The sequence below is a fragment of the Bombyx mandarina genome, chromosome 23, assembly GCF_030267445.1.
Source record: "Bombyx mandarina strain Sakado chromosome 23, ASM3026744v2".
Classification (NCBI taxonomy): domain Eukaryota; kingdom Metazoa; phylum Arthropoda; class Insecta; order Lepidoptera; family Bombycidae; genus Bombyx; species Bombyx mandarina.
The window spans coordinates 19,488,863-19,516,782 of NC_143229.1; the positions used below are offsets into that span (position 1 = coordinate 19,488,863).

Genomic DNA, 27,920 nt, shown 5'->3' on the forward strand with positions numbered 1-27,920 from the left:
TTTTTTATATTTATTTCCGCGAGTCGTAGGTCACGGCGAATTAAAATACAAATTATTCTATATTAACGAAATGTCGTATTATTATTTAAAACTGGCCGCTTATTCTATTAGTGATACGTTGTCTAATTACGCGTATTTAAACTTGCGTGCTTGTTGCTAGTTCGCCAGAAATTTGTCAGTAGTCCGTCTGTCGTCGTCATTTTGTTAAATTGCAGCCCGTAAATAAGCAATTTCAGAATGGACAGCGCTTTGGCTTTGGAGATCGAGCAGGTCTCGCGTCAGAAGGCGCTGGAGGAGGAAGCGCTTCGCGGCGAGTCGGCTGTGCGGCAGTTCTACGCGGGAACCACAGCGCTGATCACTGGAGGCACGGGCTTCATCGGGAAACAACTCATAGAGAAGCTTCTAAGGTGATCGGTGGTGCCATAAACAACTCAACTCAAATTAGATTCGTAAAGTTGATATTCCGTGGACAAATAGTTTGTAATACTGGGAGTACAACCAAGCCACTGAGGACTTTTGTAAGCATTAAAAAGGACATATGATAGCGCTGATGGAATACCGAGGGGCATTGATTCTGTAACGGGATGGTACGTGGCAGAAACCTTCTCTAAAAGCGTACTGCCTATAGTCCCAATGAAATAGTGTCAATGTCTTGTGATAGCGGGTCTCAGACGTGTCGCGGTTTCCTTGGATTTTGTAAACACAGCGAACGATAGTTCACTTCAGTGCCTTTCTCGCTTCGGCACGAGTTTCTGTTTTGATTCTGGATGAAGCCAGAAGTTTAATTAAAGCATTTAGTGTTCGGTGCCACTGAGTACTTGTACGCGTCTGGTGTGCTCTAAGGCCGAAGCAAGGTAATGGAAACAATCGGATATGTTTTTAAGAACACAAAAGTCTTTTAGTCCACAGATTTCTAGTTTTTTTGTTTCTGTATTCGATCTGTCGATTCGATTTTGATTTTTTTTTGTTTATTGCTTAGATGGATGGACGAGATCATAGCCCATCTGGTGTTAAGTGGTTACTGGAGTCCATAGAAATTTACGACTTAAATGCACCACTCGCCACTGCTTCACGGCAAAAATACACAGGGTGGTGGTACCGAGCCGCGCGGACTCACAACAGGACCTACCACCAGTAAATACGCAAATTATAATTTTGCGGGTTTGATTTTTAATACTCGATGCTATTCGTTCACAGTGGAAGTCAATAGTGAACATTTGTTGAGTACGTATTTCATTAGGAAAATTGGTACCCACCTGAGATTCGAACACCGGTGCATCGCTACATACGAATGCACCGGACGTCTTATCCCTTAGGCCACGACGACTTATTCGATATCGATGGTTCGCGGTTATTGACCAACCTGATATCCAGCGCGAATAGCTAAAAACTCTGTAGAGTTTCTCAAGATCTCTTCAAAGATTCATCATCTCTAATTCTTCCACTGTCAGCCTCTTCAGAAACCAGCTCAACGCGTTGCCTGTTTCAGATCGTGCGATGTTAAGCGGATTTACATATTGATACGATCGAAAAAGGGACTGTCTATGGAAGAAAGGCTCCAGTTACAATTTAAAGATCCTGTTAGTACGTTTTTTTAATGAACCAAAGAATTATTTTTGTTACAGCGCCATCTATAGTGTATTGTAAAAACTGAACACTTGAAAACTGTCAATGGCACACTGTTACCAAACTAGATGTCGCTGTAACACATTAATCCACAATTAGGATTAAACTAACACAAAAATTCAATAATCTCAATACTTATTTTAATATATTAGCTGATAGTGTGCGTTCTTATTACCAAACAGGTCGTTGTCCGTGGTTATTCACGGAAATAGCTCTGTCTCTGCAATCTTCAAGTATATTTAGAATGATTAAACAAAAAATCTTATTAAAATCTACACGCATCGATCGGATGGAAATAGATTAGTACTGCAAGAGAGCAACGTTGGCATCACGTCTATACCGAATATTAAGTGTAATAGCTCTGCGTACTGGACTGTCATTCATTAGTCCTAAAGTGAGGTTATATTAAGTGTATTAACTATGGGTTAAATCGCTTAATGTCACTATTAAATTCCCATTCAAACTAGGTTTCCTACTTCAGTGTTCAAACTCAACTTACTCAACTGACATTAGCAACCCGAAAGTGTTGTCAGCCTCCATTTTACAATACGCCCAAGTTACAGTTTTAACGTTCCACGACAGCTAAACGTATATAATTTTCGCGCTTTGACTTATTTAATCTGGATTAAAATGGAATACTTTTAATTCTCTTAATTTTGCCAGCATTACGCCAATTATCTAACCCTGCCCAGCATTAGGACGCCGACTCCAACGATACAGTTTGCTTTCCATTCCTTCGTAGTAGCAATATCTGTTCACTTCTTTTCCCGCGCAATTCGATGTTTGATGGATAAGACACTAAATGTAATACTAGAATTCTTTCTCGTGTCTTAAGGTGGGTGGCGGTAAATACCATATCATCACGACTATGGGCTTTTGTACCAAACCGACCGGCCATCGTTCTCGTTGAACCCGTCGCTTGCGACGAAGGTCTCGACGAGTAAATAAGCCCTCAGACACAGCCCACTGAGTTTCTCGCTAGATCTTCTCAGTGGTACGCGTTTTCGATCCGGTGGTAGATTCTGCGAATCACAACTCTTGCTAGGGTTTGTGTTAGCAACGTCGTCAGGTTTGAGCCCCGTGAGTTCACATAATAGTTAAGGTTACGCTGAAATAGCCGCTCAAGGCTATCAGCTTAGGTACGAAAAAAAGGAATCAAGCGTTGCATGGATGCCCATTTTCCCAGATATATAAATAAAATAAACCAACAAAGCTCCTATCGAATTAGTTCTATAAATTTAGGGCTATATTTTATTTCCTTCATCTTGGAAGCCGTTCTTGAGCATTTATTTATTGTTTAAGGTATACGACAATTTACGGTCTCAACAACCAGATTTCGCTCGGAAAGTGATACCGGTCGAAGGCGACATCTCAGAACTAGGCGTCGGCCTGAACGATGAAGACAGGATGAAGCTTGCGCAAGAGGTATTTTGAATTGGCCTAAACTTCCAAAGCTACATTACACACACTATTAATGAACGGATTCTTACTACAATTTTCGCTTGAGTACGGTATAAACAGTATTTTCAGAACACTTTAGTGAAAATGTGTTACTCTAGATTTCATATTTTTTTAAATTAATCATTGTATTTTCATTCAAATAATATTACTTTTCTAATTTCAAGATGTTGTCAACTATTGCACTGTAGATTGCACGTGGATTGTACCTATAATTGAGATGGCATCTGTTATGTACTTATTGTCTATTTGTCAATGTTTTAATTGATGATCACTTTGTTGGTGCAACATAAATAAATAAATAAACGTACTAGTTTTTACATTAGTCGGGGCTAGTGATGGAGTTCCAGTGGTAATAGCAAAAACCGAATTAGAAAGTGGGTAGACAGATTTTTCTGCTATAGTCGTATTTTTACACTGAAGTAGGAAACCTATGGAAATAAAACGTCAACAAAAAATTCTTGCCACTGTGACGTCATCTGGCCACAAAACATGGCGGTTTTAGTGCTGCCCAGAAGATTTTAATGTTAGTAGGTTTTATCGATAAACGTTCTTGGCTCATTTTATTTTAAATATTGTTGAGTGAATGTGTTTGTAGAATTTATACTTTAATAGGAAGTAAGTATATTGTTATGTAAAAAGATGATGTGATTTAAATATTATGTGAAATCTAAGACGAGTTCGTGCTTCAAATTTGCCAAGTAAACGATATGACGATTTTTAAAATTTGCTACACTGATTTTATAAAGTTGTCGTTTGCCGCAAAACATAAAGATATGGCGTAGTACAGTGCCATCTGCCCATTTCTAGCATGCTGAATGTTATCGTATTTTGAGTACATGTTTTTCTTAGACTATTACAATCTATTTTAATTGTTTTGCTGACTCTAAAGTCCGTAACACACTACCGCGGCGCACCTCAAGGAAGGTGCGCCGCACCATTTGAATCACTCTCACTTGAGAGTGATTCAAATTTTAAACTTATCAAGGGGCCGCCTGATAAAAAAAAACACCTGCAGAACATTTATTCATTAATTACAAACGTCATTCCTTGTGACTTCCTCTCTAAAATCACTTAATTATTAAATACTTAACGAATTTACAATAGTGTTTTACTCACTGCGGAATAAAACTATTTTATTTAAATAGTTCCGAAGAGATTTTGTCGGTAGCCTTTTTTCCGAAATATCTAAACAGAATGTCTAAATATGTTTTGATGACATATTTTAAAGAGGTGTTTATGATTAGTGTCCTGATCAATAGATTCCGACCGAAAAAATATGGTGTCCGATTTTTCGGATGAGGGCTCCATAATGAATTTAAATATATATAGATAATAGTTTTGGGGCATCGACTTTTTTGAGATCCTATAAAATATGTTTTAATTATTATTTTTGTATGTTTTAAGCATGATAAAATAAGAAATTTTATATAAGCAATCATATAAAATCGATATCAAAGTCAATAAATAATGTACAACCCAAAACAGACGGCCGAACTGACGTGACAATGACATTTGGTGCGCTAAGCATGGCGGATTTTCGGCCTCATTAGACGGAGACAGACATTTACGTATATTCATGTTTCATTTTATGTACGCACTGAAATACTGTTATATTGTTTTCCTGCGAGTTAAAGTGCTGAGTAAGAACGAGATAGATATATGTTTATGTGTGTGCCTTCAAAAGGGCTGCTATTTATATAAGCAATTGTACGTATAGAACAATATGTCGTGTCCCTACTATATAGGTCTATGTATTTTTAGTTAGACGAAGCCAGCTGACAGTAGCTAATGTCAGTTTGTGAAATAATGTTGCTATATTTAAAGTAATAGTGATGCGTTCAGTTCTCGTTCAATCACATGAATGAACAATGAGTGTGAAGAGTTAATCATTTCAAACTATAAAAGAATATTATTTCTATTTTACAATAAAATTGTATTAAAGTGCTCCAATATATGTTACTAGTAGTATGTAACTACAATCAGTTTTTTATTTTCATTACCTACCTATAATTGTTATATTTTATACATCTATAGTTTCAACTATATGATGTATTGAAAATAGAACAGTCTTACAAGTTTCGTCGCAATGTTTTCCTTAATGTTTAAAACACTCGGTGTTCGAGGCAATTTCATTAATTCAGGAGTTTTTCCAATCATTCACTTTGTCACAACGCTATTTTTATTTCATCAAAAACTGACAACACAGTTAGTAAACGTCAGTTGACTTCGTCTAATAAAAAATCCGACTATAACATTGTAAAGTGACTTTGGCGGGAATGCGAGGAGTGAAATTGTGTGATAATTTGTTTTATTTTGTCTATTTAGTGTTTCTTCAGGTTTAATCGCGTAATGAGGGTATTAGTAACTGTTTAATATCTGTGAAAGTGCAAAAACGTGGGAAAATTAAACAAAGCCGCTGGAGGTAATTTCGAATTACGCTCTAATTACGTCTAACGTATTCTTTAAAAATTCCAGTGAAAAAAATCTTAGTAAATGACCACTATTTTACTGCGATTATATTTCATCCCAAATCATCTCATCTCATCTATATATTAATACGTGAAGCGAAAACTTTGTATTTCTTTTTACGAAAATTGCGCGGACGGAGGAGTATGAAATTTTCCACACTTATAGAGAATGTAGAGAAGAAGTACACAATGCTAATATTTTTTTAAAATAATGCATAAAAGATACATTAAATCAATAAAGAAAACATTACACACACTACATACCATGTATTTGACGCACACACGCATGCATACTATTTATTGTCAAACTTTTGTTCTTGACGTCTGTTATCAAAAAAGATTAAATATTGTTTGTCTTTGTTAATATTTTTTATAGTGTAGTCTTGGCGAAATTTGTGATTATAGAAGTATAAAATACAATCATAATAGTGTATAAACTTCCAATTCCAATTAATTATAGTCGAATTTCGACTACTGCGGGACCTCTAGTTTTATTTAATTTCATCCCAGTTGATCTCAAATTAATCATCTTCATTTCAATTTGTTTCATTCCACTCCATTTTATAATTTTTCATAAAAATAAATAAATTAAAATAAGACATGACTTAAAGGTTTTAGTTACCAGGTCATAAAATCCCTTAAAAAAACATCGTAAAGTCAACCTACCCTTGAAGCTTGGCGCTCGCAACACTTCTCCTCCTGATCCAGACTTGGTGCCTTTAAAGCACACTTCCTCCACGTGCAACTAAGCCCACAGACTCTCAAGCACCGGTCACCGTCCTCGTCGAACTCGTCGATTACGACGAGGAATTCGTCGAGCGAACTGATCTATAGACACAGTCTGACACAGCCCTACTAAGTTTTTCGCCGGATCTTTTCAGTAGGTCGCGCTTCCGATCCGGTGGTAGACTCTGCGAAGCACTGCTCTTGCTAGGGCCAGTGTTACCAACGTCCACCGAGCCCCGTGAGCTTACTTACTCGCCCGGTGAATCTAGTATGACCCCTTGAGGTTACTAGAATAGATGAATTTTAATTGTGCGTTACAGGCGAATGTGGTATTCCACGTGGCCGCCACGACCAGGTTCGAAGAGCCACTGAAGAAGGCCACATTCATCAACGTCAGAGGAACCAGGGAGATCATGGAATTGGCCAAATGCTGCAAAAATCTAAGGTGTTTTTTCTTCTTCTTTCTGTTTAACGAATATGGCCTCGTAAATTAAGGCTTAATTTGCTTCTGTTCTAAAACAAAAGTTTGTATCGAATGTAATGTCTAAATTTTGTGCTTCGATGGGTGAAAAGCTCACGATCCATCTGATGTTAAGTGGTTACACCTCAATTTTTGTGGCTTTTGATTTTTGTTATACTATGTTACTCCTTTAACGCGGACGCCATTCTTGAATGTCTGTTAATGGCATAGATTGGTGGACGAGCTCAAAGCCCACTTGGTGTTAAGTGGTTACCGGAGCCCATAGACATCTACAACGTAAAAGCGGCGACCCACCTTGAGATATGAGTTCTAAGGTCTCAGTATAGTTATAACGGCTGCCCGTACCTACGTATTATGAAATCGGTTCGAGGTTGCAGGATTCCACCGGGCGTCTTATTCTTTAAGCCACGACGTCTTTGAAATCGAGGCACACTAAATATCTGTTTAATTTTTCTTCTAGATGCTTCGTACACGTGTCAACTGCGTTCTTCAATGCAACGAAGACCAAAATAAATCACACCATCGAGGAGAAATTCTTTGAAAGCCCTATTCCTCCGGAAGTCATGATACAGCTCGCGGAGACAGTTGAAGAATGCAGACTCAACGCGATCACTGCTGAGTGAGTAGACGAGCCGAAGTGAGTACGTGCCGTGCATCACTTGGGTGGATGAGAGCTCTGGGACCGAGGGTCGTGAGGGCACGTGCAGACAGCAGTAGTTTGAAATTGGTCATGTGTAATGAATTCGTGTTTTCAGTTTGATAAGGGACTGGCCCAACACGTACTGCTTCACGAAGGCCATAGCCGAGGATGTCGTGCGTACAATGGGCAAGGCTTTACCTGTGGCCATAGTGAGGCCACCCATAGGCAAGTATTCAAGGGCTCTTCTTTCTGAAATAGTTAAATTCGAGACATAAATACGAGGGCTGCACTAAATGTATCGGGAATGGAATATTTCCAATGTTCCTGTCATATTAAAATCTATTTAATTGAAAACTCCTTGGTTTTAAAAATCGAATACCATTTATTTATTTAAAAAAAGATTCTCGGTCTTGTCACGAGGTTTTGTCAAACTTGTTTAGTCATTGAGAAAATGGAATTGACTCGAGAAAATTCAAGAGCGATGATTTATTATGACTTTCGAAGTGGTTTAACACAAAAACAGTGTGTTGACCGGATGATTTCTGCATTTGGTTATGAAGCCCCATCCAAAACCACAATTTATCGCTGATTTGCTGAGTTTCAACGTGGACGTGTCAAGCTCAGTGATGATCCCCGTCAAGGTCGTCCAAAAACTGCAGTCACCCAAGAAAACGTTGATGCTGTGCGTAAGCTGATTGAGGAAGATCGACATGTGACATACCGCGAAATTCAGGCAAGAGTGACGTCACGCTCGTGCATCTGTACTGATTAACTCTGTTATTCTTTAGTTAAATTCGTGGTAAAGCTAGTGTGTATTGTTGCAATGTTGTTTTAATAGTGTATAACGCTACTAAAATAGTGCTTGTGATAATTTTTAACAAAGTTATTCATCATAAAACTTTACATACGAACCTAAAGTTCTATTAGTTTCAATATTACAAGGTTTCGGTACCCACACAAAAGAAAAAAAAGAAAAGGACACTTATATTTCTTATTTATTCCGCCCAAAATATTAAATCACACAGGTTACTTTAACATCTATATTCCTGCTGTCCATTTGTAAAGCACAAAATAATGGCAAAGTGTGGAGCATGTGGAAAATTCTTGTCAACTGCGGACTGTGCGCGATGTAGTAAATGCAGTGACAATTTTCATAAAGGATGCGTGGCAATCCCTTCTACGGGAGTAGCGCCTCGGGGCTGGATCTGCCCGAGTTGCTTAGCGAAGGTACCTCGTGGGGATAATGCTGCAACTCCTGTGCGAGGGTTGACAGTTGTCGGGGTGCATCAGACTTCAAACGAGTGCGATGTTGATGCAGACACGATGAATCGGTCGCTGGAGTCCCATGTCGACCTTGGCTTAGAAATTCGATATTTTAAGGATGAGCTGGTGGGCCTAAGAACTGACTTAAGAGATTGCCGAAAAGATATCGCTGAGTTTAAGGAGCTTCTCCAGTCCTGTCATGGACGTATCGATGCGATGGAAGCCCGTGTGCTGGGTCTTGAGGCTCGTCTAGCGGAGATCGTCCCAACAGTAGCAGCTTCTGACTTGGATTCCACGGTGGCTGAGCTTCGCATGCAGCTGCGTGAACGCGACCAAGACATGCTCTGGAACGATATTGACATAATTGGTTTGCCGGAAGTCCGTGAAGAAAGCGCTTGTCATTTAGTCCAGGTTGTGGCTGTAAAACTAGGAGTGAAACTTGACGTGCGCGATATAGTCCACGCGGAGCGGATTGGTGCAGTAAGACGCAATTTTACTGAGGGCGACGAGAATCGTCCTCGTATACTATCAGTACGACTGGCTCGTCGCTCGGTTCGCGATGCACTATTGAAGGGAGCCCGCGTGCGCCGTAACCTCTCCACTACTGATTTAGATGTACCTGGCCCCGTCCGTACTGTATATTTAAATGAACGCTTGTCCGCATATAACCGCCAACTGTTTGGTACTGCCCGTCAAAAGGGAAAGGACAAGGGCTGGAAGTATGTCTGGACCAAGGACGGACGAATTTACATTCGTCGTGGTGATGGTACTCCTGCGCTTAGAATCAGGAGTTCAGGCCGACTTGAAGAAGCATTTTGGCCCAGATATAGTTTGATAAAAATAAAAATCATTATATACAATGTTTTTCTTATGTTTAAGTGTTGCTTTACTTCAGAAAGCAATACTATGTGCTTTGCTTTTGTTCTACTATTTATAACCATGTCACTATCACTGTTCCAATTTGTTTATTGTTATGGATTGTATTTTCTAATACTTATTATTATCATTATCAATCAATATTACAATTGTTTTTCAAATAATTATAACGTAATGATTTGTGGCTGATCTTTTGAGTTTATTTACGTGAATGATTATACTTCTACTGTGCGGAATTATTGTGGTGTTCTCTGGTGTGGGTTGGTGTCGGGATTGAATCTGAAGGACCTGGTACGTATTTATCCTCGATGGGTGTTTGCTGTGATGACTGTTCAGCGAGTCATAGCATTATATTATTTTCTTAATGATTTGGTTGAATTCTACATTGTGAATTTTAAATTGTGGAGATACATCCTCCTTAATTATGTTGCCCTAATAGTATTTTCCGCTCATTAATGCCAAGACACATGCTCAAGGTAGGTTTTCATAATGCGGGATCACTAAATACAAATCATGATGAGCTTATAGTGGCTCTGATAGATCACGATCTGGACATACTGGCTGTCAATGAGACTTGGCTAAGGCGCGGTGAGGAAAACCGGGCCACGATTGTTCCCGGTTATCGCTTAAAGCATATACCTAGATCGGACAAAATTAAGAATGGACGCGGTGGTGGGGTGGGTTTCTACGTCAGGCAAGGCATTCCATTTAAGCCCATACAGTTAACTCCCGTACAGGAATCAGTTGAACAGATGTGGTTAAGATTGGTTGTTAACACTCGGAAAATAGCATTTGGTACGGCGTATAGACCTCCTTGGCAGGACATTGATGTTTTTCTCGACTCTTTGACTCATACTATTTCTTCTTTGTCAGATTTTGATAGTTTGGTCTTGCTAGGTGATTTTAATGTAAACCTTTTGAACAATAATGACATTAAAACTGATAAAATGAAAGATTTTTTTCACATATGTGGTTTAGACCAACTTATTACAGAGCCAACACATTTTACTGATCATAGTGCAACACTTCTTGATATTATCTGTACGCATAATTTGGCTAGTAAATGTGTTCAGGTTGATCGAATTGTTGATCTGAATAGCCATGCTTTCCTGTCTTGTGAGATAAATTGCAGGAGACCGAAAGTGCCAGCAAACATAGTTACTGTTAGGCCGTTCAAGGACATTGATGACTCCCTTTTTAAAAGTGACCTTACTCGAATACGTTGGGATGCAATTTTTAACTCTGAAGACATTAATGTCTGTCTAAATAATTTTAACTCGGTCATATTGACTTTGTTTGATCTGCACGCACCCCTAAAAACAATTAAATGTAAAACATATTCTTATCCTTGGATTACTGACAACATTCGTTTGATGATGAAACTTAGGAATAAAGCTCACAAACGACATGCTGTTAGTAAGACTGAGAGTAGTCTGAATTATTATAAGGACCTTAAGTCGTTGGTGGAAAAAGCCCTAGAAAGTGAGAAAAAGGCTTATTTTAATTTTAACATTAACAATAAGATTCATAATCCCTCTATCCTATGGAAAAATTTGAAAATAAATATTTTACCTCCTGTAGATCATGAACTACCATTAATTTTTAACGATGCTAAACAAATTAATGATCATTTTTTGAAAATTCCTAATGTAATCAATTGTTCTTCTATTATATCCAATACTAATTATTTTAACTCTCATCGTTACTCTGATACACAATTTAATCTGTCCGGGGTAAAGGAATGTACTGTGTTGCAGATCTTGCAACAACTGAAGTCGGATGCTCTGGGTGTTGATGATATTTCCCTAAAAATGTTGTGTATGACATTGCCCTACAGTCTTACTTCTGTCACCAATCTTGTTAATATGTCAATTAATAATCGATATTTCCGTACACTTGGAAGACTGCTGTGGTTCGTCCTGTTCCTAAGAAACCTAATGCCATGACACTCAGTGACCTTCGACCCATCAGTATATTGCCCTGCTTGTCTAAAATTCTAGAGAAAGTAGTATCTTCACAGCTGACGGACTATCTCGAGAAACATAACATATTGCTTGAGTATCAGTCCGGATTCCGGAGATCGCGTGGTACTGCAACTGCTCTCTTAGATGTGACGGATAATATCCTTGCTGCACAGGATCGGGGTATGTGTACGGTTCTGGTACTTCTGGACTTCTCTCGAGCATTCGACAGCTTGAACATTGACCTTCTTCTTGCCAAATTGAGTTTCTACGGCTTAAGTGCGGATACCATTCGTTGGTTCTCAAGTTATCTGACTGAACGATCGCAATTGGTGGAAATTCGTCGCGGTGAGGGTAATGTTCGATCCAACATGGCTAACGTCATTAATGGTGTACCACAGGGTTCGATCCTGGGCCCTTTGCTATTTATCCTTTACAGCGCAGATATTGTTGGTCATATCAATCATTGTCAGTACCATATATATGCTGATGACATTCAACTGTACATCTCTTTTAAGATGTCTGAGTTTACAATGGCCATTGAGAAACTTACAGGGGACCTAAATAGAGTGGCGAATTGGTCGGAACAGAACTCACTCTTCTTAAATCCCAGCAAGACTAAATATATTGTGTTTGGAAATGAATCTCGATTGTCTAAGCTTCCATCACAACCTTTCAATGGGTTAAATATTCGAAATGACCCCATTGAGAGAGTATATGAGGTGCGTAACTTGGGCCTGCTGATGGACGCAGGTCTCCGGTTTAAGAAGCATGTCACTGATATGGTCCGCCACTGCTTCTATCGCTTGAAGGTCCTGTATCGCGTCCGCAATTATCTCGGTGAAAAACTTCGGATTCAACTCGTTGAGACACTGATTCTCTCGAAACTGAATTATGCGGACGTGGTATACGGACCAAGATTACTTAATTCAACTGAGCGCATATTACAGAGAGTGCAGAATGCATGCATGAGATTTTGCTTTAGCATCCCACCACGATCCCATGTTACGCCGATAATTAATCAAAGCAAAATGTTGAATTTAAAGTTGAGAAGGAAGTTGCATTTTGCTTGTTTATTATTTGGAGTCGTAAAATTGCAAACGCCGACTTATTTGTATCTTAAATTGACTTATTTCGGAGATGGCGGTAGGCAATCGCGACAACGCTCCCAAGTGTTTGCGACTCCTCGACACTGCTCTGCTGCTTTTAGAGGCAGCTTCCGCTACTTGGCCTCTAAATGTTGGAACAATATTCCTCCACCTATCCGGCACCAGAGAACGCTAAGGTCCTTTAAAACAAATTTAAAAGTATATCTTTTGAATATACAAGAAAAATTCGAAAATATGAAATGTAATTACACCGTATTATAATTAATTGTGCTTTGCAACTGCAATTTTTATTTAATTAACTAGCGACCCGCCCTCGCTTCGCTTCGGAAACATTAAAACACACATGAAACCAAAAAATAAAAAATAAAAAAATAAATAAAAAAAGTAGCCTATGTTCATCAGGGACAATGTCGGCTTCTAATGGAAAAAGAATTTTTCAAATCGGTCCAGTAGTTTCGGAGCCTATTCGAAACAAACAAACAAACAAATCTTTCCTCTTTATAATATTATAATATTTATTAATAATTAATTTAATAATGTCATTTTGTTGTCCTTTTCATAACTGTTTTTTTTTTATTATTCATGTTCTTTTATTTTTTAATATATTTTACAATTTTGTGTATTGGTCGGTCTGATGCTGGTGTGCGCGTCACTCCGCAGGTGCCGGCGGAAGATCAGCGCCACAGTACCGATTGTTTCGTTACTGTTAGGCATTGCTGAGCCGGTAACCGTTTCCAAGCCTCGTTATTTTTGTTATCTTTTTTATTTATTTTTTGTACTTAATTTGTGTTTGGAATAAATGTTTATTATTATTATTATTATTAACTTTAGACATTGGCATGAGTCAAATACAAATAATCTTGCATGAACAATTAGGTGTAAAAAAGTTGCTTTCTTGATGGATACCGCATTCGCTCTGTGAAGAGCAAAAAGCGGCTCGCGTTACTTGGTGCGTCAGAACTCTCGAAAGATTCCACGCAGGATCCTCAAATGCTGTATTGTATCAGGTGACGAATCCTGGATATACGCGTACGAACCCGAAACAAAAAACCAGTCACGAGTTTGGGTGTTCGAAAATGAGTTAAAGCCAACAAAAATTGTTCGTTCACGGAGTGTTGCAAAAAAAAGGTAGCCACGTTTGTCTCCAAAACCGGCCATGTTACGACTATTAATCTTGAGGGACAAAGAACGGTTAATGTAGAATGGTATGCTAGCATTTGTTTGCCACAGGTCGTTTCTGAACTCCGTAAAGAGAACTGCAACCGCCGCATCATCCTCCGTACAGCCCCGACCTAAGCCCTAATGATTTCTATACTTTCCCTAAATTAAAGAATAAATTGCGTGGACAGAGATTTTCATCACCTGAAGAAGCTGTGGACGCCTACAAAACGGCCATTTTGGAGACCCCAACTTCCGAATGGAATGGTTGCTTCAATGATTGGTTCCATCGTATGGAAAAATGTGTCAAATTTCGCGGAGAATACTTCGAAAAGTAATAAATACATTTTTAAATAGTAATGTTGTGTCACTTCGTTAATTCCCGAAATTTTCAGTGCCGCCTAGGTATGTAGTAGCTGGCCACATGTATAGTTTAACACCGGACCTCTTATGTGACGATCGAAGCAATCCATTATATTTTCCGTTTTCAGTTGCCTGCACGCTCAATGAACCCACACCTGGATGGCTGGATATGAGCTCGGTGATCGGTCCCAGCGGGGTAAGTTGTGACTGCCTAAATTAGCTGTTGCAGGTTGATGCGGATGGACGATTGACATCTCTTCTCTATCTCCGACGTGTCTAAACTTGGAAACTATTTCGTCATAATCATTAAAAGCCTCTTCCAAAGCACGCCACGCGAACTATACTGCGTGTATCATCGCTTTACCTTGTTACTAGGCGTCCTACATTATGGCACTATTTACGGGTCCACGGTCTCCTCTCCGGAATTCGTCTACCCCAACGGCTCTTCGATAAATTAACCTAGAGAACATTAACAACTTGTTCCTTGATTGGACATTAATTTGTTATAGCATCAACCTATCACACTGGAGAGACGAGTCTCGCTGACCAAACAAAGTAGTTAAAACCACGAGAGCTATTTTGAATCTTGACTTCCAACTTTAATTGCTCTCAAGGCAGGAACAGTATTGTTTGACTGTCATTCCCGATCCTGCGGAAAGAATGGAAAGCAGTCGACGTCGCCCCAAACACGTCATTTCGGATCCTCCCGATCCACTAACGGTGCTTTTAGGTACCTCGAGCACCGGTCACCGTTCTCGACGAACCCGTCGCTTGCGACGAATGGCTCGACGAGTAAATTAACCCTCAGACACAGCCCACTGAGTTTCTCGCCGGATCTTCTCAGTGGGTCGCGTTTCCGATCCGGTGGTGGATTCTGCGAAGCACGGCTCTTGCTAGGGTTCGTGTTAGCAACGTCATCAGGTTTGAACCCGTGAGCTCACCTACTAGTTAAGGTTCCGCTGAAATAGCTTCTCAAGGCCATCAGCTTAGGTAGGAAAAAAAACATTTGACTGATGGCGGCAGCCGGCTCACTGAGTCGGTTGTTGCCGAACGTCGGTGGTCCCGTCATGGTGGTGCGCCGCCTCTATACGGGGGTGGTGTGGTCGATGGCACTGTACGGGGCTCCCGTGTGGTCCGATGATCCGCGACAACGTCGCGGCGTTGCGACGTCCGCAGCTTGCGGTCAGGACGGTTCGCAGGTACCGCACCGTCTCATTTGAGGCGGCGTGCGTGCTCGCCGGGACGCCTCCCTGGGACCTGACAGCGGAGGCGCTCGTTGCGTATTACGCGTGGCGATGTGATCTCCGCTCCAGGGGGGAGCCGCATCCCGGTGCGGCGGAAGTTCGAGCGCGGAAGCTTCAATCTTGGCGTGCTCGTGCTCGAGGCGTGCTCTCGCCGCCTGGCGGACCCCGCCTACGGGCGACGGACCGTCGAGGCGATCCACCCGGTCCTCTCGGACTGGGTGAATCGCGACCGAGGACGTCTCACCTTCCGAGCGATGCAGGTGCTCACAGGACACGGCTGTTTCGGTCGCTACCTGCACCTCGTAGGAGGGAGCCGACGCCGAAGTGCCACCACTGCAGTGCAACGAGGACACGGCGGAGCACACGCTGGCGTACTGCCCCCCTTTCGCGGAGCAAAAATAGGACCGGACTTGTCGCTTCCGACCATAGTGGCTACGATGCTCGGCAGCGACGAGTCCTGGCAGGCGATGGCCTGGACTCGACTTCTGCGAGTCCACCATCTCGCGAAGGAGGCGGGGGAACAGGAGAGGGAGAGCTCTTCTTCCCTCTCGGCGCCGTGCCGCCGCCGCCGAGCCGGGGGTCGGAGGAGGGCATTTGTCTAGCTCCGGCCCCTATAAGAAGCCAGTCTCCTCCCGGTGACGGTCACGGGGCGACCTAAGGGGGTTGAGGCTGCGCCGCACGCTACCGTCACTCTAGCGCGCTGGCACCAGGAGGACAGGACGACGCGTCGGCGGCTGCAGACTGTGATCGGCGGTGTATCGCGTTCCGACCCAGCAGGCTGGTTCTAGCCCAGTGGGGTATCCCGGAACACCAGCGGCATCGCCCGGGTGGCCTGGTAGGGCCGCCGTACCGCGGAGACCGACGTCGTTGGTCATCGTCTATCGTATATGGTTGGTGCTTCGTGAACTCCTCAGCAGAGGAGGCACACATAGTGGTCCTTGGGCTTCAGGAAGCATTGAAATCCTGGCTGACTTTTCACCATTTTAATCATAAAGACTGTTAAATTTTGGAAGTACCTGAGAAGCCACCTCCTGCTTTGTTTGATTTTCACATGTTTCACTTTAGGTAATAAATTATCCAGCCAAAATCCTTGATAGTTTTTTAAGTGATTTTATGACCTGGTAACTAAGACCTTTAGGTCAAGTCTTATTGTAATTTTAATGATTTTTTTTTAAATATGAAATATGACATTATGAAATGAAAGGAAGTTGATTTTTTTTTTAACAATTTAAATCTAAAGAAAAACTAAATAGACAAAATAAAACAAATCACACAACTTCACTCCTCGCGTTCCCGCCAAAAAGTCTATGCATAAAAGCTAATAATGCTATAAAAGCTATAAAAGTTAATGCAGCGTGTTGGATGCTTGGGTTTCTTCAATAAAACTTCCACAATAGATTTTGTGCTTGTATTTCCTATAAACAGGTTTTTGTTAATTTTTCGCTGCGAACAAGTTAGCTTGGCACGGCCATTTTTGAAGTGTGTTTTAAAATTGTGTCGATGAACATAAATAAAATTTCAATATTGCTCAGTATAATTTCGTAGGCGTTAACACTTTTTTTTTTCTCAGATTCTTTTAAGCGCAAGCCTTGGCGTGACGCATGCGGTTTTAATGGGTGACATAATGATAGCGATAGCTCCTGTGGACTACGTCAACAACACTGTATTGGCGACAGCGTGGGAAACCGATAAACGTTTTATAAATAATGAAAAAGAGTCTAAGATTTACAATATAAGCAACTCCAGATGCACACTTGAGAAAAGTAGGTTTACACATAATAATATAATTTTATTTATTTCGTGACTCAAATCATCAATCAAACTTTTGTTTGCTATCCTGAAAATTACGGACTAAATCGGAGATTTCGAGACTGCGATCTGTCCTCTTGCAATTAAATGACATTTAATAATAATAATAATAATAAATATTTACTAACAATCACACCACGTTAACTGGTCCCGTGATAAGTTCGTAAAGAACATAATATATTTAATAGACATCCATAACCCTGGAAAAGACATTTATATTTATTATACAAATATCTTCCCTTGGCGGGATTCGAACCCGCGACCCCCTTGTGTAATGACCATGTGACTTACCACCACACCAGACGGCCGTTTAATGATTTAAGAATGTTTCTAAAATATAAGTACTTAGCTTAAGTTACTCCTTATTACATAAGCTATCTGCCAGTAAAAGTCTCGTCAAAATCGGTCCAGCCGTTCCAATGATTAGCCTGAATAAACCGACAAAAATTGTAAAAATTGTTATTGCCGATCACGCATAAGCCAGTTATTATTATTATTATTATTTTTATTGCCGTAAGGCAGACGAGCATACGGCCCACCTGATGGTGAGTGGTTACCGTCGCTCATGGACGTCAGCAATGCCAGGGGTAGAGCCAAGCCGCTGCCTACCGTTTAATACTCTCCATAAGCCTCGTTTGAAGAAGGACATGTCATAGCGCTCGGGAAACACCGTGGAGGGGAGCTCATTCCATAGCCGGATGGTGCGTGGCAAAAAAGATCTCTGGAAACGCACTGTGGATGAACGTAGTGGCTCCAGGTAGTATGCATGAACTCTACTCCGGTGGCGGGCGGTGCGATGGTAAAAGCGAGATGTCGGTATCATCTCGAACAATGACAAAATCTTGATTACTGGTGGTAGGACCTCTTGTGAGACTCTACGATCTGCATGGTGTTGTGAGCAGACCGCGGGCCCAAGGATTTTAGGGCCCACCCACTAAACGACTCCCCTGCACTCTTACACCCGACGTCCAATCCCCTCCGAGGTCAGAACCCGGATGAGGTAGGGGGGCTACCGCGGTCAACACTACAACCAGACGGCGCGGCTCACCCCAAGGACGCCCAGCCGACGGAGCCTTCGAGGCGAATCGAAGGCTCTGAAACGTCAGCCGTCTCGGTACGGCAGCCCGTCGGGCCGCCCAGACGGTGCCGCTGGTGTCCTGGAATACCCCGCTGGACCAGAACGAGCCTGCCGGGTCGGGACGCGATACACCGTCGACCGGTCGCTCTATTCACTCCACGGCAGCGCGCTAGAGTGCTGGTAGCGCGCCGCGCGGCCTCACCCCCTCAGGTCGCCCCTTGACCTTCACCGGGGGGAGGCCGCTACCTACAGGGGCCGGGACGTACGGGCGTATTCCCGCCTCCGGCCCCCGGCTCGAGCATCGCCTTCCAGGACTCGTCACTGTCGAGCATCGTAGCCACGACGCGCGGCAGCGAGAGGTCCTCTCCTATGCCCGCGACGAGGGCGGCGCGTTGCTCGTCGAATCCAGAGCAACGCGCCAGTGTGTGTTCCGCTGTGTCTTCCTCGTCGCGGTCCGCGCAGTGGTGGCACTGCGCCGTTGTTTCCCTTCCGGCTATTTTGAAAAGGTACCGGCCAAAACAACCACGGCCGGTCAACATTCGCGTCAGCCGGAAGGTGAGGCATCCGCGGTCGCGGCCCACCCAGTCCGCGAGAAACGGGCGGACCGCCTCGACGGTACGGAGGCCGGCCGACGGGTCCGCCAAGCGGCGAGACCACGCCTCCAGCACGGACCGCCGAGATTGGAGCCTCCGCGCTCGAACTACTCCTTCGCCGGGGCGCCCTTCCCCCCTAGAGCGGAGGTCGCTACGCCACCTGTAATCGGCAGCGAGCGCCTCCGCCTCCAGGTCCCAGGGTGGCGCCCCGGCGAGCAAGCACGCCGCCTCGAAGGAGACGGTGCGGTATCCTCGGATGGCCCTGACCGCGATCGCGCGCTGCGGACGTCGCAGCGCGGCGACGTTCTTGCGGGTCAGGGCCCGGCACCATACCGGAGCACCGTATAGTGCCATCGACCACACCACCCCCATGTATAGGCGGGGCGCCGCCTCATCGGGACCCCCGACGTTAGGAAGAAGCCGGCTCGAAGAGCCGGCCGTCGCGATCAGCCGAGGGCCCAATTTCTTAAAGTGAGCGCGGAAGCTCCAACGACCATCCAGTTCGAGGCCGAGGTACCTGAGACCGGTCACCCCGACCCCGATGCGAACGCCTCCGATCACGAGGTGGGCATCCGCAGGCGGCACCCGTCCCGGCCCGTGAAATAACAGGACCTGGGTTTTTTCGAGCGCCACCTCGAGCCCCAACCGTCGGATCCTTGCGACGACGTTTGCCACACCTGCGCAAGCCAGACGGGCAGACTCCCGGTAGTCCCTCCCCGGGGCTACGACCAGCGTGTCGTCAGCATAGCAGACGACACTTAGCCCGGGGAGGGAACCCCATAGGGCGCCCCGCAGGAGGGTACCACCACCCTGCCTATTTCTGCCGTGAAGCAGTAATGCGTTTCGGTTTGAAGGGTGGGGTAGCCGTTGTAACTATACTTGAGACCTTAGAAATTATATTTCGAGATGGGTAGCGCATTTACGTTGTGGATGTCTATGGGCTCCAGTAACCACGTAACACCAGGTGGGCTGTGAGCTCTTCCACACATCTAAGCAATAAAAAAATAAATCCTCAGAGCACTCCCCATGGAACATACGGTACAGAATACAGAGGGAACCAATGTCCCTCCGCAGACCCAGAGGTTCCAAACGATCCGTAAGAATGGGATTATCGACAATGCGAGCGGCTCTTTTCTGTATGGAGTCAAATGGAAGTAGCTGGTATTTGGGAGCTCCAGCCCAGAGGTGGGAGGCAGTACTCCACGCGAGGCCGGACCTGTGCTTTGTAAAGCAAAAGTCTTTGTCCAGGCATGAAGTACCGCTTCGCTCTATTGAGGACTCCCAGCATTTTTGACGCCAACTTGACTTTGCCCTCCAAATTACTCCGAAATTGGACATCGCTCGAAATGTCGACCCCAAGTATCCCAATACTCTTGGAAGGTTGTAGGGATACTCCTTGGAATTGCGGCGTCATGACAAAGGGGTCCTTCTTCGCAGTGAACGCGCAAACCTGTCTTCAACGGGTTGAATTGAACCAAATTCAATTCACCTCACTCGGAGGCTCGCCCCAGAGAGTTCTCCACTTCAGACACAAGTTTTGATCGTCTCTCTTGCACTACGCTCCGTGAGAGACTCTGATGGCCGATATATCGCGCATCCCCCGTGCTGTCATCCGCATAGAAATGCATGCCATCAATAGACACCATGTCATTGATATACAAGATGAAAAGCGTAGGGGAGAGCACCGAACCTTGTGGAACGCCAGCGTTAATGGTCATGGTATCAGAGCATTCACCGTCTAGAATGACCGTGATGCTCCGTCCATCCAAGCTAGCGATCCACTTGCAGAGCCCCTCGGGGATTCCGTAAGCTGGTAGCTTCGACAGAAGTGCCCTATGCCAGACCCTGTCAAAGGCCTTCGCGATATCAAGGCTCACATCGAGAGCCTCGCCCTTGCTCTCCAAGGCTTCAGCCCACCTGTGAGTAAGGTATACAAGAAGATCGCAAGCTGAGCGACCGTGACGGAAGCCGTACTGTCGGTCGTTGATCAGCTGGCGATCCTCTAGAGACTTCAGGAGTTGTATGTTTATTATTCGCTCCATCACCTTGGAAAGCAAGGAAGTTATCGCGATAGGCCTATAACTCGATGGGTCCGACCGGTTACCCTTCTTGGGGATAGGGTAGACATAGGCAGTCCTCCATGAAGACGGAACCCTGTTAGTACTATACGAGAGGCGATACAAACGCGTTAGCGCAGGTGTCAACTCAGGGGCGCACGTTTTCAAAACCACTGCAGGAATGCAGTCCGGCCCACTCGACTTATGGACGTCCAGGGCCCGGAGCTTCCGCCTGACTGCACACTGTGTAAAGCAGATCTCCGGCAAAAAACTATCACACTGAAGTATGTTCGGTGGTGTGGCACCCCCGTCATCCATAGTCGAGTTCGAGGCGAAGAGTTTAACCAGAAGGTCAGCCTTCTCTTTTGCACTATGGGCCAGACTGTCATTAGACTTGCGTAGTGGTGGGAGACTAGACCTGCAGAAGCTACCTTCTGCAGCCTTAGCGAGTGACCAGAAAGCACGGCTCCCGGCAGGATAGCTCTTCAGTCGCTCGCCAATTCTGGCAACGTGCTCCGACTTCGCCTTGGCAATAGCCCTCTTATAGGACCTAGAAGCGGCGTTAAATTTCCGCCTTTCCGCTGAGGTATTAGGATCCCGACGTCTCCTGGCATCATTCCATGTCGCGTATGCGGACCGCTTGAGGCGTGCAGCGTCCCGACTGGCATTATTATACCAGGGTCCACTGCGACCCCCGACGGGTACCTTGGAAGAAGGAACAATTCCATCCCCCGAAGCACCACGTTTTTAAGTCGGTCCGCACAGACGTCAGGATCACCAGAGGAAAAGTAGAGCCGCCCCCATGGGTAGGATGCGTAAAATTCACGCAATCCATCCCAATCCTGCTGACATATACCGCCAAACTCTTCGAAACCCGGTCGTCGTTCGACGGTCAAGACGAGAGATTGGTATCGCAGCACGGATAAGGCAGTGATCAGACGATCCAAGTGGAGCGTCAACCACCACACTGTATCCGGCCCGATCGGGGTCAGCAGAAGGTCCAACAGAGAGGGCTCGTGCCCCTCAATATCTGGGACACGGGTGGGCTGTGTCACCAGCTGAGTGAGGCCGTAAGACAAGGCGAAATCGTAGGCAGTCCGACCCGGGAGGTCAGTGGTCCTGGACCCCAACCACTCTTGGTGATGAGCGTTAAAGTCTCCAAGGACCACCACCTCCGCAGATGGGTACTGCTCAAGCACGCGGTTAGTCCCCTCTTACACATGCTCTATCAGAGCTGACCCTGCAGCACTGCTGTGGGACCTGTACAGGCACGCGTAAACTCGGATACAGCCCCCATCATCTACGCGCAGCCACAAGAGGGACAGGTCCCGTTGTTCGAGGTCACGAAGACGGCGACAACAGACATCAGCCCGGACGAATACGCACATCCCGGCCTTACGTAAGAAGTTGTGCTCCAATACGTAGCCGGGGTATTCAAGGTACGAGGTTATCGTCGACGCCCTAGACACGTTCTTACGGATCTATCAGATTCAATAACTCTTGCATTAGACGCCTTCAGCTCTAACACTAGGAGCAGGCCTAGGGATCCCGGTAACCGTACCGTCGAACTCGGCAAAGAGTTGGACGTGCAACCTAACCCATGCATCAGCCCGCTGAGTTTCTCGCCGGATCTTCTCAGCGGGTCCCGGTTCCGATCCGGTAGTAGATTCATTCGCGAAGCAGCTGCTTTTGAGTTGTTAGGTTTCCTTTGAAGGCGCCAAGGCAGCTGTTAGTAAATACCACCCCTCCTGGCTGAGCCCTTACTTGCCCACCTGTTCTGGTGAAACCAGAAAGCCCTCCGGGCCATCAGTAATCCCCCATACATAAAAAAGATATAGGAGATAGATATAGAGGGATACGAAAGGTGATATCCTAGTTGTACCATGGACGGAAGATGGATGGGGTCTTTCTAACTAAAAGCCGCCTCTGACTGACATTTTGAAGTCTTCGTGACCTAAAGGATAATACATCCGATGCATTCGTATCTAACGATGCACCTGTGTTTAAATCCCGCAGGCGGGTACCAATTTTTCTAATGAAATACGTACTTAACAAATGTTCACGATTGACTTCCTCGTAATTGTGTACTAAAAATAAAAATTACATTATGAGTCCGCACGGGTAGGTACCACCACCCTGCCTATTTCTGCCGTGAAGTAGTAATGCGTTTCGGTCTCAACGGTGGCGCAGGCGTTGTAATGTAAAAAACTGAGACCATAGAACTCATATCAGGTGGGTGGCGGCATTTACGTGGTAGAACGTCTATGGCTTCCGGTAACCACACCAGGTGGACAGTGAGCTCGTCCACCCAGCAAAGCAATAACTAAATAAAACAACAAAGCTATCTTTTTTTAGATCTTTTGTGGAATGTCCTGCATCATCCTAACACAAAACAGTACATTACGCCGAATGCCGTTTGGTACTGTTATGGTTTTGATACCGGAAGCGATGTTGTATTCTGGTTGTCAACATGGCTGCTGCATTACATACCTGCGTATGTAGCCGACTTCGTGTTTAATGTGACCTCCATGAAGCGACCTGAAGGCATAAAGTCGTAAGTATTAACTTGTATAGACATAAAACACTAAAAGTTAAATGCTGGGGTAAAATAACCAAAGAATAGAACAAACAAAAGTTTTGATATTGGATAAAAAAGTGTCATTTTTATTAGATTCAAATACGTCGTCTCGCGCGCGCTATGCTGGAAATTGTTTAATGATCTACTATTATCTGAGTCTATTTCGTGCCTCAAGATACAAGTGTATTATGAAAGTATTCGTCTTCACGAAAAGTATCCATCAAGTCTACTTCGACAAAGCGGCGCGACACCGAAAACCCTCTTATCGTGGCCGCCGCTAATTACTTATCCGACTGCGATGGGGCAACGGAAAGCCGCCGTCGCCCGAAACATGTCTCACGGTTTCAATCTCGGTGCTTTTAGGCCTCTCAAGCACTGGTCACCGTCCTCGTCGAACTCGTCGACTACGACGAAGATTTGACAAGCGGACTAACCCCGCATAGCCCACTGAGTTTCTCGCCGGATCTTCTTAGCAGGTCGCAATTCCGATCCGGTGGTAGATTCAGCGAAGCACTGCTCTTGCTAGAGCCAGTCTTAGTAAATTCTATTAGGTTGAGCCCGTGAGCTCACGCACCCGTCCGAGCGTAGCTGTAATAGCCTCTTAGGCTACCAGTGAATAGGTAGGAAAAAAAAAAACAAAAAAAAAAATAGTCAGCTGGAGTTGGGACGTAATTTGGTCTACCAATTTGTCAACATTTAACAATCTAAAAATATTCTAATTGCACAGCCTAGTGTATAAGGAGCCTGACATTCACGTGACAAGCGACTCGATAGTGTCAGCGTGTAATGGAAAAAACCCACGCAAAATCTATAAAACACTAGCTGACCCGGCAAACGTTGTGTTGCCTTAAATAAGATTTCTAGGGAAATTCTACTGTAGAAAAAAAAACCTCATTTAACGACATAATACCTCATTATAAACAAAAAAAATATATCCAAAAAATTCAAATAAAAAATAAATGTTTGGGGTGAACAACCCTTTTCACTTAGGGGTATGAAAAATAGATAGTTGCCGGTTCTCAGACCTACTGAACATACTATTACACAAATAAAACCAAAAAAACATGGTTGAAAAATGTATAGTACTGTATAGCTCTCAAATATATTAAGTGTATAATCTATGATGCATAGTGAGTAAGTAAGACAAAATGTCCCCATTTTGGCGGGAACGCGAGGAGTGAAGTTGTGTGATTTGTTTTATTTTGTCTATTTAGTGTTTCTTCGGGCTTCAATGTGTAATAATGGTCGTTTATTAACTTTTTAATAAAAGCCGCTGGACGTAACTTCTCGGGATCCTCAAAAAAGTTTTGAAAGTCGTCGTGGCCTAAAGGATAAGACGTTCGGTGCATTCGTATGAAGCGATGCACCGGTGTTCGAATCCCGCAGGCGGGTACCAATTTTTCTAATGAAATACGTACTCAACAAATGTTTACGATTGACTTTCACGGTGAAGGAATAACATCGTGTAATAAAAATCAAACCCGTAAAATGATAATTTGCGTAATCACTGGTGGTAGGACCTCTTGGGAGTCCGCACGGGTAGGTACCACCACCTCGCCTATTTCCGCCGTGAAGCAGTAATGCGTTTCGGTTCGAAGGGTGGAGTAGCCGTTGTAACTATACTAAGACCCTAATTATTATTAGAACTTATATCTCGAGGTGGGTGGCGCATTTACGTTGTAGATGTCTATGGGCTCCAGTAACCACTTAACATCAGGTGGGCTGTGAGCTCGTCCAAACATCCATGCAATAAAATAAAAAAAATGTCCATTTTAAAAATCTTAGTAATGACCACCATTTTACTAAGATTATATTTCATCCCATATCATCTCAATTCATTTCATTTAATTTCGTCCCAGTTGATTAGTGTCTCAAATTAATCATCTTCATTTCATTTCACTCCATAGTATCATTTTTCATAAAAATATGATTAATATCAATTAAAATAAGACATGACTTAAAGGTCTCAGTTACCAGGTCAAAAAATATCTTAAAAAATAGTAAGACAGGAGATCGGCTTCGTCCTCATCCCCACTACGTGATGTTTGCTGGATGAGTGGTGACACCTGGCGGGGATAGCTGATCGATTGATAGTTGATCAGTAGTCGACCAGCGAGGGCGGGAGATCAAATTCAATTTAAAAAAAAACATAATTAAAGGAACTTGAAATTATAAACTCTGAATAAGAATTTATCGTACTACAATTATAATATTTGATTGCCATCTTGCAACCTTATTGCGGCTTTGTGCATAGAATAAAAAAAATATTAATCGGGATGGAAAAATAGGGGTTGATCGTATAAGAGTGAAAATTGACAGTACTATGATTTTATTTTATTTTAAGTAATGACAAAACAAAATAAAAAACTTGACAAAAAAATTAAAGTTTATAATTAACAAATAAAAAAAGGGGTTGATCATAGAGGGATGAAAAATTGAGAGTAACATCAGATTTTTTATTTTAATTCATGACGAAATAAAAATAAAAATGAAAATCTTGCCAAAAAAATTAAAGTTAACAAATAAAAAATAGGGGTTGATCATAGAGGGGTGAAAATTTCAGAGTAATATGAATTTTATTATTCTACGTCATGACAAAATAAAAACAAAATTCTCGCAAAAAATTTTAAAGTTTTTAATTAGCAAATAATAAATAAGGGTTGATCGTAGAAGGGTGAAAATTGAGGATTGTATGTATTTTTGTATGTTGCATCATAAAAAAATAGAAATTAAAAATTTTGTCTAAAAAATAAATAAAAAAATTTAGGGGTGGACTACCCCTAACATTTAGGGGGATGAAAAATAGATGTTGGCCGATTCTCATAGATACCGGATAAGCACAAAAAATTTCATCAAAATCGGTCAAGCCGTTTCGGAGGAGTATGGCAACGAAAACTGTGACACGAGAATTTTATATATTAGATGTGTAATAACTAGTATTAAGGCGTATTAACAAAGCCCTGGTGAATTTCACTTAAAACGTGCATATTTTTATTGTATCACGTCTCTTGTTATTACAGATTCGTTAAAATGTATGAAAAGATATACAAAATGTCTTTGTTGTACGGCTATTTCCTGAGGAACCAGTGGAATTTTGTCGATGACAACACCGTGGCCATGTTGAACCAAATGTCAAAAACTGACAGGATATTGTTCAATTTTGACATTTCGAAGATCGATTGGCCGCACTATATGCTGATCTGGTGCATCGGCTTGAGAAAGTTCATTATTAAAGACGGTCTCAAAGACAGCGAGTATGGAATGAAGAAACAGAGATGGCTGAAGATAGCTCACATTAGTTTTTATACGCTGTTCTTTGGAGTCGTATTTTCTTTGTTATATCTCGCCTCTAGAATTTTTATGTATGTAATTTGAATACGAGCGCCGCTCAAACACTTACGATATAACAATTGCATTTGAATTTGTAGGTTTTATATGTTGCATTAATATGTACTTTGTAAATTCGATGTGATAGAAAACTCATAAAAGATTGTCAATTAAAATGTTTTTTTTTTTCATTGCGTCCCTCCACTACCTCATATTCAAATCGTTTTGCTTTTGCACGCTTCTCGAATTACTGTCCAGAGAACCGCCAAAATGGCTTCGCACCCTCAGTTAAATAGATGAGCATACCGTTTACGCGCCTTCATGAGTTTTGTATCATTTAAAACAAAGGCGTCTCCAGGGCGTGTAGCGCCAAAAATTACCCCAGCGCCCTCCATTAAGCGCGCGGTTAAAATAAAATAGGTACAATTGTAATAGGTTCATTAAAGGGACCCAGGGCGGTGCCTCCTAACACCGCTGCGCCCACACCCCTACTCCATACATGAAGCCGCCTCTATTCTTTAACAAAACAAAAATGTTAAAGGCGTTCAGAACAAAATTCGTTCGACCAGTCAGCTAGAGGAGCGGAGCCCATAGACATCTACAACGTAAATGCCGCCACCCACCTCGAGACATGAGTTCTAAGGTCTCAGTTTTTACAGTACAACGGTTGCTCCACCCTTCAAACAGAAACGCCTTACTGATTCACGGCAGAAATAGGCAGGGTGGTGGTACCTACCCGTGCGGGCCCACAAGGCGTAAACAGTCAACCAATCATTTGAAATAAAACAATATAACAGATGTGACTAGGTATTTTTTACCTACCTTATGACTGGTGGCCTTGTAACTATGCCGGCTACAGCCTGAGATTTTTATTTATTTTTTAATGCGTAGATGGGTGGACGAGCTCACAGCCCACCTGGTGTTAAGTGGTTACTGGAGCCCATAGACATCTAAAACGTAAATGCGCCATATAAGTTCTAAGGTCTCAGTATACTTTTGAAGTCGTCGTGGCCTAACGGATAAGACGTCCGATGTATTCGTGTTGAGCGATGCACCGGTGTTCGAATCTCAGGCGGGTACCAATTTTTCTAATGAAATACGT

General features: G+C 43.3%; 2 protein-coding genes across 2 annotated transcripts; both read left to right on the top strand.

The window, feature by feature from the left end:
- LOC149500253 (fatty acyl-CoA reductase wat-like) lies at positions 1-26,899 on the top strand. Its single transcript, XM_089737740.1, has 10 exons — positions 1-407; positions 1,490-1,580; positions 2,929-3,051; positions 6,602-6,726; positions 7,223-7,381; positions 7,518-7,627; positions 14,261-14,328; positions 16,947-17,139; positions 23,269-23,467; positions 26,512-26,899. Exons 1-10 carry the CDS (start codon positions 238-240, stop codon positions 26,864-26,866), a joined length of 1,593 nt encoding a protein of 530 aa, XP_089593866.1. The 5' UTR covers positions 1-237; the 3' UTR covers positions 26,867-26,899.
- Positions 8,221-9,890, top strand: LOC149500254 (uncharacterized). The gene has a single exon (XM_089737481.1). It carries the CDS (start codon positions 8,477-8,479, stop codon positions 9,728-9,730), a length of 1,254 nt encoding a protein of 417 aa, XP_089593607.1. The 5' UTR covers positions 8,221-8,476; the 3' UTR covers positions 9,731-9,890.
- Positions 26,900-27,920: the final 1,021 nt, after the last annotated feature.

Coding starts and splice junctions, on each gene's coding strand:
- LOC149500253 (XM_089737740.1), top strand. CDS start 238: ATGGACAGCGCTTTGGCTTTGGAGATCGAGCAGGTCTCGCGTCAGAAG. Junction 408..1,489: donor CTCATAGAGAAGCTTCTAAG/GTGATCGGTGGT, acceptor TGCCTGTTTCAG/ATCGTGCGATGTTAAGCGGA. Junction 1,581..2,928: donor AGTTACAATTTAAAGATCCT/GTTAGTACGTTT, acceptor TTATTGTTTAAG/GTATACGACAATTTACGGTC.
- LOC149500254 (XM_089737481.1), top strand. CDS start 8,477: ATGGCAAAGTGTGGAGCATGTGGAAAATTCTTGTCAACTGCGGACTGT.